The sequence below is a fragment of the Puma concolor genome, chromosome B2, assembly GCF_028749965.1.
Source record: "Puma concolor isolate L17-30 chromosome B2, mPumCon1.1.hap2, whole genome shotgun sequence".
Classification (NCBI taxonomy): Eukaryota; Metazoa; Chordata; class Mammalia; order Carnivora; family Felidae; genus Puma; species Puma concolor.
This window is the reverse complement of record NC_141671.1, coordinates 143,296,905-143,315,197: the sequence shown is the minus strand read 5'-3', so window position 1 is coordinate 143,315,197 and position 18,293 is coordinate 143,296,905. Positions and strand designations below refer to the sequence as shown.

Genomic DNA, 18,293 nt, shown 5'->3' with positions numbered 1-18,293 from the left:
TTTTTAGAACTGACAGTCCCATAAAATGGGTTGAAATTCATTTCCCCCATACTTTAAATGGAAACCTTTAGAATGTTATGTGAACAAGTTTGCAGGGGGTATGCTTACAGTGTTTTTAAAAATTAAACGAATCTTTTAAAATAACATATTGCCACTAAGCAAATATCTCAGCTATAATAAATTTAGAATTATCCACTTATTTCAACAGGGCTGAAGATCTCAATTTAGAAACACTTTGCACACAAACACTTCAGTTATTTAAAAGCAAACTCTAGTTCTTTTTAAATATTAATTTATTCAAACTTTCCATATATTTAACCTGCTTTTACCTGGAAGAAATCCAAACTGGTGAGGTTTTATTGGGTATTCATTTACAGAACAAACATTTAAGTGGAAGATTGTTTCGAAAGAGGGAGAAACCTACTTTCCCGCTTCCTACTACTTCTTGCCTTGTTCAAGTATTATCCTCTATTTTCAAAATGACGGCCAGTATCACAAATGTAGTCTAAGGGATAAAATTATAGAACATCACATCTTAAAGAAATGAGCCATGTTGGAAAATAACGTTTGTCAAAGTCACTACCACTTTTCCTAAATTCGAACTTTCAAGTAAGGTCTTCACGTGTTTCTCTCAACCTTGATCCAAAAAGAATTAAGGTCTCCATATGGAATAGACCAGTTACTAAAATTACGTTTGAGAAGATGGTAAATCCTACGTAAGAATTCCAACTATTGCGTGTTCCACTTAAAACTTTGCCAAGACATCAAAATGTGTCTGTACCTTCAGTTTGGAAACTATGCCACTGATGGAGGGGTATCTTCAGATACTCTACCTGACAAGGCTCCATCCATCACAGAACTTCCTGCTCCCTTCCATGATTGCTCACCGGTCACCTCTTCCCTAACTCCCCAACTCCACGGACTCTACTAACATTTAGAAACACTCACAAACAGCTGATGTCGCCAGCTACACACAGGAATTATCAGTGCTTCAATACTGAAATAAAGTGACAACAACTTACAATTTTTTAAATGTTCAGAATGATTTGAGAAGGATCAATCAACGGAAGACAGCTATCCTCTTAACCTTTTACTGAAACCCATTTAAATCAAGTTCAAGATACAAGTAAAAAAAGTTTGGGAAGAGTTCATTCAGCAGCCAAACATCTAATTCTAACCTGGTAGATTTCAACTTTTGCAAAAACCTGCCACCTAACAGGTTAAGAACACTTTAACAATTTGTGTTTTCAATTGGGTTGAAAACTTAGTGAAAAGCAAAACCCAGTTAAAAAACGCTTCACCTAGCTTTTTCTAACAGTTTCCGATTGTTCACAGGAACTGTGTTATCAAATCTACAACACTTAAAATGTCCCTATTAACATATCATCAATATTCATATATGCTGCCAAAGTCCACGACCTTTTACCACTATCCAACGTAAGTGCCATTAAAGATTTAAAAAACAAACACACACAGGGTATTCTTTTTCAGGGAAGGCAGATCATTGTAGGCTCTGTTGCTAATACCTAACCCCCAAAGAATATTCTTGGTAATAACAGTTTTCCAACCATCCCCTTTCAGGCCTCCAATATCCTGTTTAACACCCTCTATTTCAAAGAAAAACCGGCATTTACTACCTCCTTCCTTTCACAATGGGCCAAAAGACATATGTTTTATCTAAACCTCGATATTCCCTTCTAATTGCAAACTTCAACAAAGGTGCCATAAGCACTGTTCTACGCGACATTTAGGGTTTTTTACTAAACTCTGAAAGATACAAAAATCCCTTTTTAGGTCGACCTCTTTAGATATTTCCTATTTAAAGAAGAAAGGGTCAGAAGGAGATTTTTAATGACCTGATGGGCCTTCTCAAAGTCTGTTAGAATGGGGCTGATCTTATTCTGCATCTGAGGCAAACCGAATAATGGGCCTACTATCTGAAACACAAACTGGTGGGAGGCCTCTGCGAAGAAGAAACCAGATCACTGACTGCCAACCTGAGGAGAAGGACAGCTCTTCAGATCCCTGGAGGGGAAAACGCTGTTTACTTGGAAGGAGAAAATCAAACCTTTTGTTTGTTTACTTCCCTGTATCCATGTTTATACACATTTTATTAACAACATATCTGTGCCGCACTTACTGAAATTATTATTATCGTTCCCGTCAATTTATTTATTTTTACAATTAAAAACCCTGTATTACTAAGAAAAGAATGTTTTCACACTATTTTTAGCTCAATTATCCAAAAGTGCCCACTTCTTCTCTAGAAGCTTAAGGCTACCAGGTTCAAGTCAAATGTCATTTTATAATAAAACAGTTTTAAGGAAAAACCCACCGTGCTAATACAGATACCTCATTATAATCCTTTAGTCTCAGGAGCATCAGAGAACATAGGCTCTACTGATACCAATTTGATACCTTGGAAAAAATCCCTTAAGCAATGAAAACAAAATTCTGAAACTGGAGGAAGAACGTGGTTGGAAGTTTTTACCTAAAATCTTATTAGGAAAATACTACTGAATAAACATCATAAATACTCTGAAAAGATCCTATTCTAACAGGGGAGCCAAGACAGCTATAAAAATAAGTGTAATAAAAAGATAAACAGTAAATGGCACAAGCAATGAAAATGTAACAAAAGACAACAAAAAAAAGTGTATTAAATAATATTTGGAGGGGTTATCTTAAAATAGACATTGAGATCTACTCAATGTTTATAAAATAAAGCGTTAGTAAGTTGTAGCATTTTTCTGGCCTTCCACTGTGTATTCTGCTTAAATGCTGGCTTCCTTTCATATCAATATTAGAGGTGGAAAAACTTCCCAATGTGCTCAAATTTTAAGTGATACTATTCCAAGGAGAGAGAGTTCTGCAAGCTACTTTTAATGTCTACTACATGCTAAGAATTGTTAAGAATGGTAATATCAAGGTATGGAAGCTAATGCAACTCAATGGGGAAAGGCTGTTGATTAAGAGGGAGAGCAGTGAGTGGACATTATTAAGAAAGATTTGTTCTGAGCTTAGGTCTGAGGGAATTAAGTGATAAGTAAATATCACTGGTCATGGCCCCAAGACAACAAGAGGACAAGTATTAATTTATGAGGTATTTGCTTTACCGTGGATGATCTCAGGATCTAAGTCAGCTGGAAAACATAACTGCGTTAGCTCCTGAAGATCACCAAGAATTTAATGACATGCAAATACAGACAGATACCAGTTCAAACAACGGTGGGAGGACAACTTACTGAGGTATCAAATTACAGCTCTAGCATAAGGATACTGGAAATACCTTGGTTTCTCATAATGGAAACTGAACTGCATAACAAACATGCTAAAGAAAAGATCACACGTACAAAAAATATTACAAAATCTATCCCAATATAATCAGAAAGATTAAGAAAGGACTACTGGAGAAGTTCCTTCTTAATAGTCACATACATAATAAACGAAGACTGAACAATCATACGGTAGAATCCTATACCACATTTTTTAAAATGTAAAGGGAAGACCCACAACTTAGTTCCAAATCATAAGCTACAGGTTACACATACGATGGGTTGCCTTTAAAAGACAAGATTTGTATCACTGACACATGAATCAAAAATGCAGCATAAATCTACAAATTACCCAACAGCAAATTCAGATATAATCACAATATAGTTTCATGGTACCTACAGTATCAACTTAGCCAAGTGGGAGAACTAAACTACTTAAAAGAGGTAATACTAAAAATACATGATATTAGAGCCATGGAGAATACCAACAAATCTTGCCCCCAAACTGTGATGACCTTAATTGTGTATAACATAGCTACACACGCGTTAGTCAAGCCTGTACGCAAACTTTCTACACAAACGATGCCTGTTAAAAGAAAAGTGGCATGCTAAAATCCATTTAAATAGAGCCAATTTTCGTTTTGACAGGTTGGCAGCAGGTGCGGGACGGTGGTGGCTAGGTACACCAGCTGATCTATGGTTTGTCCTTCATTCAGTAACTGACACTTCCATATACTCACCACAAAACCAGGAAAGTTTGTTCTCTAAAAAAAAGCTTAGTGAAATGTTATTGCATCAATCAGCATCTTATTTACCTGTGAGTTAGTTACAAAAACTGAAAGAAAATACCAAACAGGGCATTTCTCTCTGTCTCTTTTTTTTTTTTTTGTTAGCACGTAAGAAAATTTGTGTAATAAACAGCTAACTGTAAATCCTCTTACAAATTAGACACGGAAAAGATGAAGAAAGCAAGTCATTAAAAGTATTCAAATAGAACAATTCAGAAAAACTTGGAACTATTGATGAACAGATCGGTTCACTTCCCGAAATGCTGTCAGCCCCCTTTTCAACACTCAGCTTAAAAAGCACCGTCCCAGAGCCCGACTCTTCCATCGGGTTTTCTGGGACTTCCGCATTTCATTCCCTCCCTAACGGTGTTGCAGAGCCAGCTGAGCGTCGACACCCCCTTTCCGTGCAGAGCCACGAAAAGCAGCAGAGCCTAGAGAACGACTCCGAAGTTCCAGTGGATACAAAGAAAGCAGCACGCCACCAACTGTTCTTCTAACTACGTAAAAAAAATCTGTATCGATTTATAGCAGCCTTTCCAACCTGCAGCACAGCACACATCACATCACCAGCCAGGGGCACCCCTACGAAGCTGGGCTTCTCTAAAAACAATAAAAAGCTGGGGGAGGGAAAAAAGTGGAATTCGTTGTCCATCTGCTTCCCGTGAGTCCACTGAAATTTCCGAAAACCGCAAGCTAATTTCCAAATATCCAGCAAACATTACGTTTGTCAGCGCTGCTCCCCTGCATGCGTACACACGCGTACATGCTCACCAAGCTCAGGCGTCCGCTAAAGAAGAAAAGCTTACAACGCAAGACGCAGAACCCATCACCTCTCCTTCTTTCGAAAACCGAGTAACTAGACAGTGAGCACCCCGGCGTCAACTAGAAGATGACCACAACCGATTTCACCCACCTCCCATCACGGATGTAAAAGCTAAAACATTACGTCAAAAACATGTTCATCGGCTTCAGAGGTACTCTACACCCTGTGGCCAGCACTTACCTTCTTCTCTAAGGCTGCACATGACTTAAAGACGGGTAGAGCATGCATGGCAAATGTCATGTAGAACGCTGATTACAAATGCTAGTCCTCGAACGCTTACAAGTAATATAATATTACTTAATGTAAAACATTGGAAATTCAAATTAAAATCCTGGCTAGCCTGAACTCCCATCTTAAATGAAACTTAACAAAAATGAAGCAATAATAATAATTCTTCAAATCAAAATATTTTAATAAAAAAGAAATATAAAAACTGATTTGCACAGATGTACTCTTTTAGTTTATAAGGAAAACCTCATTTGAATTAGGCTATCGTCCATTAAAACAAAACAAAACAAAACAAAAAAACAAGTTCTTTACAGGCATCAACACGATTCCCTATAATCTGGCCACTACCCTAATCAATATATATCTCCATCCCCATACTGAATTTGCTGGTGGAAATAAAGTCCGCCTTTTCCAAATTTAAACTAAGATGCTTTCTTTTGGGTAGAAAAGGACTGGGTGATTTCTCATCACATCTAGCCCCAGAAGCTAGGATGCTACCACCGGATGCTTTATCTCGTTCATCAGCTGTGATCATTTGCCAAGTGGGAATTTCTTCACGTTTAACTCTTGTACAGACACCTCTGTTCTGTGTCACTACAGAAAGCAACAGGCTAGGCAAAGCACAACTGTACGAGAGAAACACCTTTCTGCCACAAAACCCGTCAGCTGAGTAATAAACCTTGCAAACGGACCCAGAGATACTTCCAGATGAAAGAGACCTATCCAGAATAAAGCCCTAAAAAATTAATAAACCACAAATACATCTGACATCTAGAAAGTTCTCCCCTGAGTCTTAATATAAACTAGAACAAGCAAAAGTAACAGGTCTTTTTAAAAATCTTTAACTCATTACATTTCTAAATCAGCACATTAATGTCTTACTGGTAAACTTGATGGTCTTTCTTGTTGTATTAAGTTCAAGTCTTCGTGGTTAGGTTTTCCAGGAGCCAAAGGAGGTTGAGACCTAGTTCCATAGCCTTCCTGAGACATGTCCTAAACAAACACAAATATAAAGCACTTCATAAATATCTCAATGAAGTTGTAACCAAAATGAAGCAAAGGCTTATCACAAACTATCAATTTACATTACATTTAAGCAGACACAGAAATATGTTCTAGCTATCATGTAACTTTATCAAAAGTAGAAGCAAATGACAAAGCAGTGAATCGTCAAGAGCAAAAAACATTATATACACATATGTATACATATACGCGTGTGTATACATATATGTATATATACACACACAACTAAATTTATCATGACCATACAAACTAAACGCCATATTTGAGTTTTGCAGGAAGCTAACAGTCAGTAAAAGATGGAGAAGGAGGTAAGCTACGACCAAACTCTCTTTAAACCAGAGCGAACCAAAAGTTTGTGTTATTGTTTAATTCTGATTTGAGCTGAGCTGCCTTTAGCGTTACCTTGAAAATGTTAACATAATTAATGAAAACTTTATTATCAACTGACTTTTAGTACGTCCTCTCGATAACCCACAAAACAACATCATTATTAAGCTCACGGTATCCTGGGGTTTCTACAAAACCAATAAACGCTCATGTACAGAATTCCATATGTTCACGTGGCATAGTTTCCAGAGAAGCACAATCAAGAATAAAACAGCAGTAGGGAAACAAAACACACCCAGAAAACCTGCTGAGGTCTGAGAAACTTATCATTAACATGGCCTTTCTGGCATCCTGTTGAACACTTTTCCAGGAGGTATTCAGCATGGTTTCAGTATTATACTGAAATACTATTATAGAAACCAAATACCACACCACACCAAACTCACTGTATACCCAATCTCGAGCTGTTTAACTATGTATGCTCAGCTACTAAACATTCTACCACCATTTGCACCCAAAGTCAAACAGCAGCACAGAATGTAAAATACTTATTACAGCATGTCTTAATTGGCGCTGAAAGCTGAAGAACCAGTTTCTGATGGGACAGGGAAAAAAGAATGGAAAATACCACTTAAAAGTAAAATTCTCTCCCTTTCCCTGTCAGTGTTCGTATTAAAGAAACATTATATACAACTTCTACTTCTCCTGTTAAATCCTCAAAATACTACTTTAAAAATTAATGTTTATTAGTTGAAACCCTATAAAAAGCTTCTGCTGCCCCACCCCTTTCTCACACAGTATACGCTTAAAATTACATGGTTTCTTAAGCCAAGAAACTTTGGACCAATAGCTAGTACTACAAAGTATACAAACTGTACAAACCAGATTTAAGTAGCCAAGCACTGGTTTTAAACAGGCTCTGTGGTAAGAGCATGCCTACAATACAGCATTTCCCAAGCAACCCTTCTGTCCTTTAAATAAATCTACACACACACACACACACACACACACACACACACACACGCACGCGCACACACACACAATTAATCAAAATATCTAACCTCTAAAAGGAATGCATTATGCCCAGTCAGTACTATGCTTTTGTAAGAGAGTTAAATCCCAGTTGTCCAGGTTTTAATCTGGTAACAGTGAGGTGAGGCCTCAGTGAGCACATGCCATCCAGGACACCCAAAAGGGTCTCTTCAATCTGGCTGCCAGCAGAGGGGAACAATTGGGCTGTGGGGGACAAAAGCCAAGGCTGAAAGATTATTACCGCTCTCGCTGCCCACCCCCCTGCCCCCAGCACCGGCTCTTCCGGACCCCAGACCTCCACTTGTCACACAGACATCCCGCTGGGTGCCCTGCAGGCGCCTTTAGATGAACAGCAAGGATTTCAAATCAAGTGGGGCACAAGGCCTCCATTCAGGGCCTTCGCCCTGTTACAAAAAACCCCACAAAGGTGCTGGACAGCCTCACAATGGGCAAACAAATGAGCAGACCCCCCCCCCCCCAGTTCCTCAAATACACGCGTGTGCGCACACACACTTTATGGGCAGTGCTCAGACACTTTTTTCTTTTTTCTTTTTTTTTAGTAAACTTCAGTTAAGAAACAGGAACAGGCTCACATGCCCTATGCTTATTAGCCTTTTAAATTTTTTTTATTTTCTCTTTGTAGCTAAATGAACTGATTTTTAAAAGAGTTGAAAGAGACCATTACAGCGGTAATGAATACACATTTCAATTTCGATACTGTCCCCTCTAAAATAAGCAGCACTGAACTAATAGACTAGGAAAGCTATCAGAAAATTTTACTATGGCCTTGCATTTCACTTTTTAAGGCTTTAAAAGTTCAAAATAATTAGAACCCACCAAAGTCTCAAACACTATTCCTAACCACAAGAGGCTTTCAATTATTAAATTCAGTTGGAAATAAAACTGAAACAAAATTTAGTGAGAATGGCTGAAACGGGAACTTGTTCTGCCTCAATTTGTGTTGAAACATAAGGATTAATTTAACTGAGGAAACATCCAGAAAAGGTACCAAGGTTTAACCTAAAACAATCATCATCTGTATATAAATCAGCCTGGGACTACAAAGTCTACATTTGGCAGCTTTAAAAAAGATAGAAAGGCTATATTCCATAACAAACCTGAGCTTTTTCCCCTTCAGAGCTATGTTTATTTTCTAGTATGTACTTATTTTCACCTCAAGAAGAGTAGTAGTAATGAGTAATTTAATAGACAATATAAGAGGGCAATGTCAGTATCAGGAAATAATGTGTTCAGCATTACATTTTATAAACAAATGACAAGATACAACCTTACATTTAAAAAAACTTTTTTTAATGTTTACTTTTTTTGAGAGAGAGAGACTAGAGCACGAGCAGGGGAGGGGCAGAGAGAGAGGGAGACACAGAATCCGAAGGAGGCTCCAAGCTCTGAGCTGTCAGCACAGAACTAGATGCGGGGCTCGAACCCACAGACTATGAGATCATGACCTGGGCAGAAGTCAGACACTTAACCGACTGAGCCACCCAGGCGCCCCACATTTTTAACACATCACTGCCATCTCTGATTATTTACAATTCTGAACCCGTGCACACTAGTGTGCACGCTAGTTTACACACATATTATTCTGCATTCATCTGCCGTGCATATGCAAGGCCATGGCCATTTAAAAGTTATCTCACTCTAATAATTCTGCAATGCAAAAGAACCACACGTGCGGAATGTGGTTTACCCTTTCAGAGTTCTTTATCAATATTATTTTTCTTCGTCACACCCACAAACTTTTACCCATTGATGGATTCTGGTTTTAACCCTCTTTATGTTATTAGTCAAAGAGTCGAAGGTAAAAAGGAGACTGACTCAGGAAACAACAAAGGTTTGTGAAAAGAGCTTGCGGGTAGGGGCACGCACGCATCTGTTCCACAAGTGTTCACCTAGGTATTTAACAGACGTGGTAGGCGTCTGCTGAATGCCCAGGAGAGAACACTCCTTTTGCTGGGTACTTAACATCTTACAGTGTGAAGCACGAGCAGGTACAAAACACTCGTGTCCCACTTACATTGTAAGGAAGGATAAGATCACAACTATCACGTGGGTGTCCCGTAGAGGCCAAGAGCCCAAGTGCTCCTGTCTTCTTTTATGATGAAATGAATTAAGTACTAATGGCAACACAAGACTTGAAAGAAAATGTAGAATAAAATGTCAAGGACTCTTTAAAAAAATAAAAAAGGGAAAATATTCCCATGGTATGAGTTCAAAAGATACAAGGTGATAAACAATGAAAAGAATGACTGTCTCCTCCACAGGATGCCCTCCACAAGGTTATCCTTCCACAACCACTCAATGCATTACCAAGTGTAAATGTGAATTTAAATCCTTTCTCCTTTGTTTCTCCTGTACACAGCATGTTTTTGGTCCCTTAACAACAGACCATACAGCTCATTCCATATCTGCACCTAAATGTCTATTCTTTGTGTCCTGCTACAGAGTACCGCATTATTTGTCAGAACTGTGACTTATTTAAGCAGTCCCCTACTGATGGACAGTTAGGTTGCTCCCAATCTGTCCCCACCTCATACAACACAATGATAAAATCCACGTGCGTTCATCTTCGTGTGAAGTATTTCTGTGGCATAAATCTCCACGAGGAGCATTTCTGCCAGACGGGTGGTACCTTTAAATTTTTGACAGAATCTAACAAAGTGCTCTTAACAAAGGGACTCTCGGTCTACATTCAAGGCCATCATTTTGGAACAGAATGAAGCTTCACTAAAAATGTTTATCTTAACTCTCGATATGCCTAAAGCCATCATAAAAAGCAGGAGAGCAGGGGCAGGGGGAGTGGTAGGAGGACTGGCAGACAGTAACACAAAGGAGAACAAAAACTCAAGAGCATGTAGAATAGAAACCAAAGGAAGATGGAGAAGTAGACGGGGTGAAGGGTCCTACACACACCAACAAATGGTATACAGGGTGGGGGAGGAGGAGGCCAGGAGCCAGTGGAAACCGGTCTAGAAACCATGGTGACTTTTGGGTGACTTAAGAAAGATTTCTCCAATAATCGCATGAAGTCCAGGTGTGTTACCAAGAACAAAGATGGCCACTTACTACTACTGCAATAATCCAGAGTGAGATGACAGGATTTGAATGGTATCGTAACGTCCTGCAACATCTAGGTCAGAATAAGTTTCCTGCTCCTTTTTTCTCCCTGCTTTTGGAACTGCCACCATCAATTCCAACTGCTAACGGGGAAAAGAAATGGCATATAAGACACTTTCGTGGGAGGGAAGAAGGACTGGGGCTCCTCCACAGGGTGCAGGCCTGATGGCCACACAGGGTTACCAGTCACACGAAATCACGACTCGGATCAAGAAACTTAGCATGCCATTGACCTCCCTAAGTTTTAGCGTATAGGTAAAAAAAAAATTAACATATCCTTTCCCAAAAGAAAGCAATGTAAGTCTATAAAACACCCACTTCATACTGGGTGTTCACAATCACCCCCTCCGCCAACCCAGGAACACGCTGAAGGAAATACAAAGACAGCTGACATTTGCAGGCAGGGCTCTGTGACAGGTTCTGTGTGCTGCCCACCTTTACAATAAACCCCCGAGATAGTCCCTTCCACCATCTTGTTTTTACCATGAGGAAACAAAACCTTAAGTGACTTGCACAGCTAACATCTAAGCACTGGATAGTGTCTCCATGTGATGGACAAATCATTTCTTTCCTAAGCGTCCTCCGGAGGTCACTGGAAACCTCACACGCTATTACATACTATTTAATATAATTTTAACTTTTTTAAGGTATTCCATATATTCTCCTAAACTCCCCTTTCAAAAATTATGAACCTTACAAATTTTATATGTGGGATACTTCCAAAATACTCAATTACAATACTGTGAATAAATATTAAAATTTAAAACTTCTGCAAATTTGAATCTAAGACTACTTACTCTCTCTACCATGACCATGGAATAAAGTCCACAGGTTGACAGGAAAGACAGAAAGAGACCCACGCCACCTTCTTGCATTATGTTCGTGTAAAGCTCCTCGGCCAGTTCGGCTCTTCCGAAAACTGGCGTCGCTCGGATCTTTACCCCAGCTACTCCACGCTGATCCCTTGGGGTGACAATTCCTCTACTTCAAGTCCCACATATTTTTTAAAAAATTTTTTTTTCAACGTTTATTTATTTTTGGGACAGAGAGAGACAGAGCATGAATGGGGGAGGGGCAGAGAGAGAGGGAGACACAGAATCGGAAACAGGCTCCAGGCTCTGAGCCATCAGCCCAGAGCCTGACGCAGGGCTCGAACTCACGGACCGCGAGATCGTGACCTGGCTGAAGTCGGACGCTTAACCGACTGCGCCACCCAGGCGCCCCTCAAGTCCCACATATTTTAACTGCACTATGAATATCTCTACTTGAGGGTAAAGTCCCTTCCACACATCACGTCGGGAAAGGACTCTCCTCTTCGTCCTCCATCCTGATGGTCCTCTGTCCGGTCACCGCCCCATCTACAGGGGACTTCTCAGAGCCATCCCACACACCTTTTCATATCTTTCACTATCCGCAAGCTTCAGACCCATCGAGTCACTGTCAAGGCCACAGTCTTCGTCTTCCCCCACCGACTGCCAGGCCCTGTACTTGAGCCGCTTTATATTATGGCCTGTGGCCGACTACGCCACCAGAACTGACTTGGCTAAAATTCAAATGGTCGTGGCACCCTATTGCTTGGAAAAGGCCTCAGTGCCTACAGAACGAAGCCCGCGGTCTTTGGTCTGGCACAGGAGAGTTCGGCAAACACCCTCCAGCTGGCACCCAGCTTCAGCTGGGTCTTCCCCCGGCAAGCCCACACCTCACCCCCTCACCCCCTCGACTGTTCCCGAGCTCTCAGGATGCCACGTGTCTGCACATGCAGCTCTTCAGTCTGTCCTGGTCCCGGAGGGGTGCCTTTCTTTCTGGATCTGCAAAGCATCTGGCTGTCCTCAAGAGCCTGCTAAAAATGAACTCCAGCATGCCCCCAAACAACGACCCTCTTCAGATGTTCTCCTCCTGAAGAATTTACAATGCTGTATTTTAACTATTTGTTTGTGTATCTCGTGAACTGCCCTCTTACTTCCTCCTGGGTTCCCAGTGCCAAGTGCAGACAGGTACTCAGGAAGGGGCTGGTGAATAAATGATTGACTGAATGGCTCTGAAAAGCTTACACTTAGAATTAGACACAGCAATACAAAAATAAATGTAGGAGGACAAATACCTAAAACCGAACAAAACTTGGGCTCATGCCCAAGAATATTTATCATGGTAACAGCTACACTGCCTGGTAGAATGTGCTACAAAACACATTTTGTTGTTTGTCACTGGCAGTCTTGAATGCAGTAAAAAAAAAAAAATAATAATAATAACAATTGAGAGAGAGGAAAAAGACTATGGTAAGCATCAGTGGTGCCATCAAAAAAGAAAGAAAAATCAAGACATTCTATACTTCCTTAATGAACAAACCAGTAATGAAATATTCTTGCCAAAAAAAAAAAAAATGATAATGAGTTTGATAAAGCCTATCTAACCACCAATTTATAGGAAATAAAAAGGACCAAAGAACATGCTAAACCATAGCGAATCAATCAGCAAATCTCAAACTGTAGGAACCTCTACTAGACATATGACCTACTTTCTTCAACAAATGAGTTGTAATAGTTACAAGGAGAGAGGGGAAGAGAGATGGAGACGGAGGAAAATCCTAGAGATGAGACTGTATCAACCAACTCTAAGACTGGACCTTAGATCTTTATTCAAACTATCCTACAACATAAATTAAACCTTTATTCCATTTGTGAGGCTACAGGAAAACTGGATAATTGGTATGAAAATTTGCATTTTAAATGTGATAACTGTATTATGTTGATGTTTCCTTTTTAAAGGACTTTATCTTTCAGAGATACATACTGAAATATTTACAGATTAAACAACACACTATCTGGGACTTACTTCAAAATAACACTGAGGGTGGGGGTTGGGAGGTGAGGGAAGAGAGTATAGGTACAAAGAGACTGGACGTACAACTCTTAAAACCTGAGCAATGGGTGCACAGGGCTCCTGTCTACTCTTGTTTATGTTTATATTTTCCATTTAAATGAAAATAGAGTGAATGGCATTAAAGACCATCTGTGGGGCATCCACCTTCAAGACTACAAGAACTTCTCCCAAGAAAACCCATCAAACATAGATCATTTACTCTTTCTTAACCCCCCTCCATTTTAACCTGTTTGCTGTACCACTTAATCCTAACCCTTAGCTGTCTTTTAATCCCTCCGTAATCTTAACCAAATTAACCTCGCCAGTTTCATCTTCCCTAGCTCTCCAAGGTCAAACCTGCCCAGATTGCTGACTTGGTGAGCCTTTCTCAGTTTCATCCCTTGATCAAGCCGTCCTGATCTCAGCTCCAGCTGCACCCCTGGCCCCAAACTGACACTCTGACCCTTATTTTGGTCCAGCCTCCAACACGACTTTTCCAGCCACAAACCCCTCCAAAGATCATGAACCTTCAAGTCAAAGAAACCCAAGATCAAATTCCAACTTCTAGACTATTCACTAGCTGTGTGACCCTGAACAAATTTTTCAGTTCAGTTTCCCATTCTAGAAACATCAATATTGGATTGAGCTAACCTGGGAAGGCTAAGGGTACAACGTGCCCTTGACACCCAGGGCTCATGTGCAGTGCTCTGGGACTAACGGCTGAGAGGACGTTTCACACCCGTGACAATTAGTATCTGTTTAGGATACTGGTAAGTCACGTTAATTCTCTTAAGTACTTTCCCCTGCATCGACCTTTAACCCTTGCTCCAAAAATCTTTGATAGCAGATTTAAAAATCACATGACCAAAGCTCACATGGTTTTTGACTGCTACTGATTCCATAGGCAGATTCTCAACTTCAGGTAAGTAAAGCCACATAACCTGGAATGTGCCACACACACTGATTGAGTACAGATCCGGCTAGATTCAGAATGCTGCGCGTTTTCTACCAATTCAAAGGCATAATTATTTCCGAAACTTTAAACCATTCTAGGAAAAGGACAGGCCTATACAAGCGACTTTATATTTTCTTACTGATGTGTCTCATCATCACTGACAGCAGCATCAACACCACCGTTGTAGCCTGCTGTTGAGGAGGACGCCGCCCTGGCACAAGACCCCCGTGTACCTGAGGCTGGGGCGGCCCCTGGGCCTGCTGGAAAGAAGAGCTCTGAATGGGCTGGAGAACAGAGGGAACATGGCCACTAAGAGCAGCTGCCTCCCCTACTCTACTCAAGCCGGAAGCCTGGAGGCCATGTCCTCTGGCATGTAAGACTTTGGGAGAGCTCCTGGCCTTCTCTCGGTTTTCGCCAGAACTTCTTTCTAAACTAACAGGGGACCCAGAATGCAAAGGGGAATGTGGCTAAAATGGCATTTCCTAAAATACCAAAGAGAAATAGGAAGATACTCAACAGCTAAGGACTAAAATAATTAAGATTTTTAATAGACTAATAATATATTTAAAAAAATCACAAAGCCAAAGGAGACACAGTGAACGTCCAGTTATGCTTTTTGTTACACACACACACACACACACACACACGCACGGATTAAAAGAGAACTCGAGCTCTTTAACTTATTACCTAAAGAATTACCTTCCTTATCCACAAAACCAAGACATGAGGACTTACCTCCAAGAGCTGTATTAACAATTAAAGGAGAGGCTACCTTTAAGCAATTAGCACTGTGCCTGGTACATTTAAGGCTCAATAAACGTTAGCCATCGTTATTTATATTCTTTAAAACCACACTGAAGAAGGAGAAGCAAAGTTTTCATGGAACTGCTGGGGCTTTACCTTGTGACAATCGCACTGATGGTGATGAGGACAACGGCAGCTAACAATTATTTGAGATTTACTATTTGCCAGACACGAAGTGCTTCATTCATCGAGAAAAAGGGTCTTTCCATCTGACATGAACCTCATGAAAGAAGTACTATTTTAGAGAGGAAGAAACTGAGGCACAGAGCTTGAGGAACATGCCTACGGTCCATCAGTTAGCAAGCAGTATTAGTGGGTTGGGAACCAACATATTCCTTCCCCAGAGTCCTCACATTTAACTGCGCTCCCACTCTGCTCCTCCCACAAGGGCTATTTTCTGGACGCCACCCCATAGCTGCTAGTTCTCAACCTGAGGCTGGGGTTCAGGAATCTCCATTTTTAACGCACTGCCCAAATTAGCTTGCAAAGTAAGAACTGTTGACTAAAGACAATGCAGTATTTTCATTAAAGCTTGATAATTAAGAAATTGCTACATTGTGGGTTTTAGAGTATTATGCCATCACCTAGCAGTATCCTTGGTGGAAAATTTTGCCGTGTCATTAACAAGAGCTGGTTTACCATGCCTTGATGGTTGGAAAATAGATAGAACGTGAGTCTATCCAGCCCTTACCTATCCTGCTGTCAGGAATGGTCCTATTACTGTGACCACAGGAGCAGCTCAAAAAGGTCACCATCCACTTTGGAAAGAAGCAGAGTTGGCACGGGCCTCACATCCTCTCTGACCGCTGACTCTTACTGCCAAATCCCAAACCCCTTCCTCCCTGGACCAGAGAGCTGACCGTCAGCTCCAGGCACACGAGCCAGAGACCTGGACATTCGGGGCTGCAACTCACATTGAGGGCCCGAGTTCTCAAGCTGGAGGGAAAGGGATTTGAAAACTCCCCTAAGACGGATTTTGTGTGGTGTATGTATTTTTCTGGGAAGAGGATCCCTAGCTTTCACCAGATTCTCAAGGACCCTCCAAAAAGCTAAAGCCTAAAAAACTAAGAGGGATAATAATATCAAAAATGGGACTCGCCAGTACTGAGAACATAATTTCATAAAGATTTAAAACCAGAGTAGCTACAATCTTTATCTAAGTAACTGAAATAAAAGCATAATTACTAAAAATTCCCAAATACAGTTTGTGTCCAAATTGTATATGCAATAAACCTTAGGTTGCCTCTAGTCTAAAAAGTTCTCTGATCAGGACACCTTGCATTGTTAGACACAGGCTTTAATTAAAGGAGTAACATGAGGGACGCAAACGGCATGATCACAACCTGCTGAAACAGAATTTATGAAACCCATATGCTGTATAAACCGGTAGAGTTTGTTTTCGCCAAAGAGCGAAGGAAGGTGCCAGAAAGATCCTGCCTCATGCCTGTCTTGCCAGCTCATCCCTAAAGCTGTACAGGGAATCACTTTTAAAAAGTTCTCCCTGAAATGCCTTTGGGCTAAAAGCTAAAACTACCAAAGGGCAAAAAAGAAAGAAGGCTAGAAAACAAACAAAAAGTGGGGTGCCTGGGTGGCTCAGTCAGCTAAGCATCCGACTCCTGACTTCAGCTCAGGTCATGATCTCATGGTTCCTGAGCTAGAACCCTGTGTCACGCTCTGTGCTGACCACGCAGAGCCCGCTTGGGCTTCTCTCTCTGCCCCTCCGTATCTCTCTCCCTCAAAAATAAATAAATACATATTAAAAAAAAAAAGAAAAAGTAACAGAAAAAACATAACAAAAGACAACAAGAGCCAGCTCTAGAGGACTTTGTTGCTGTTGTTTTGCATTGTACCGGTAACACTTTGAAAACTCAAGAAGCAAAAAGGATTCTGTTGAATTTTTTTTTACCATGAGCACGTATTACTTTAATAACCTTTAAAAAGAAGTAAAATGGATCATTCATTTGGTCTATGAACTTAATTCTCTTTCCCCATTCCAGTTGTCATTTGTAGAGTCCCCTTCCTATCACCTTTACTAATCTTTTTTTTTTTTTAATTTTTTTTTAATGTTGATTTATTTTTGAGACAGAGAGAGACAGAGCATGAATGGGGGAGGGTCAGAGAGAGAGGGAGACACAGAATCTGAAGCAGGCTCCAGGCTCTGAGCTGTCAGCACAGAGCCTGATGCGGGGCTCGAACCCACGAACCGTGAGATCATGACCTGAGCCGAAGTCGGACGCCCAACCGACTGAGCCACCCAGGTGCCCCTCACCTTTACTAATCTTCAATGAAAAGTAAACAATTCAGACGCTCCTTCTCTAAGAAATAACAAAATCATCTGAATTTTTCAGAGGTTCCCTGATAATTTTAAAAATATATATTCCAGGGGGCGCCTGGGTGGCGCAGTCGGTTAAGCGTCCGACTTCAGCCAGGTCACGATCTCGCGGTCCGTGAGTTCGAGCCCCGCGTCAGGCTCTGGGCTGATGGCTCGGAGCCTGGAGCCTGTTTCCGATTCTGTGTCTCCCTCTCTCTCTGCCCCTCCCCCGTTCATGCTCTGTCTCTCTCTGTCCCAAAAATAAATAAATGTTGAAAAAAAAATTTAAAAAAAAAAAAATATATATATATATTCCAGGTAAGTATTGTTAGTGACTATAGGAAAAATTTTACCTTTAAAGAGTCAACTAAATTTCTCTTTTGAAAAAAAGAGGAAAAAGAAAACAGCAGAAATTTAGGATTACCATCAATTACATTGAAATTATAGTAAAATTTATTAAAGCAAAATTTATTTCTTAAGCCATTTACATTAAAGCAAACCTTGGGGCACTCAGCTGGCTCTGTTGGAAGAGGACACGACTCTTGATCTCAAGAGTTTTAAGTTCAAGCCCCATGTTGGGCGTGGAGATTACTTAAATAAATAAAATCTTAAAAAAATGAAATAAAACAAACACCTCGAATTCCCAAGGACATTCTGAGGATAATCCTCCCACTGCCTTTCTATAGAGGAAGCGAAGGTTGAGAACCACTGCTCTAAAGCAAAGATGATATTC

At 40.6% G+C, this 18,293-nt stretch overlaps 1 protein-coding gene and 1 long non-coding RNA gene across 12 annotated transcripts in view; both read right to left on the bottom strand.

Annotated features, from left to right (window-relative positions):
- Window positions 1-18,293, bottom strand: part of ARID1B (AT-rich interaction domain 1B) — a 450,301-nt gene that overhangs the window by 274,779 nt on the left and 157,229 nt on the right. For all 11 annotated transcript variants that reach the window (XM_086708220.1, XM_086708218.1, XM_086708223.1 and 8 more), the window contains exon 4: window positions 5,997-6,107. In XM_086708220.1, the coding sequence (XP_086564346.1) occupies window positions 5,997-6,107 (111 nt within the window). The remainder of the gene's footprint in view (window positions 1-5,996; window positions 6,108-18,293) is intronic.
- LOC147581323 (uncharacterized) lies at window positions 14,078-17,627 on the bottom strand. The gene is made up of 2 exons (XR_015251675.1): window positions 17,519-17,627; window positions 14,078-17,276 (listed from the first exon to the last, which is right to left on the bottom strand). It is a non-coding gene; the product is annotated as an uncharacterized LOC147581323 (long non-coding RNA).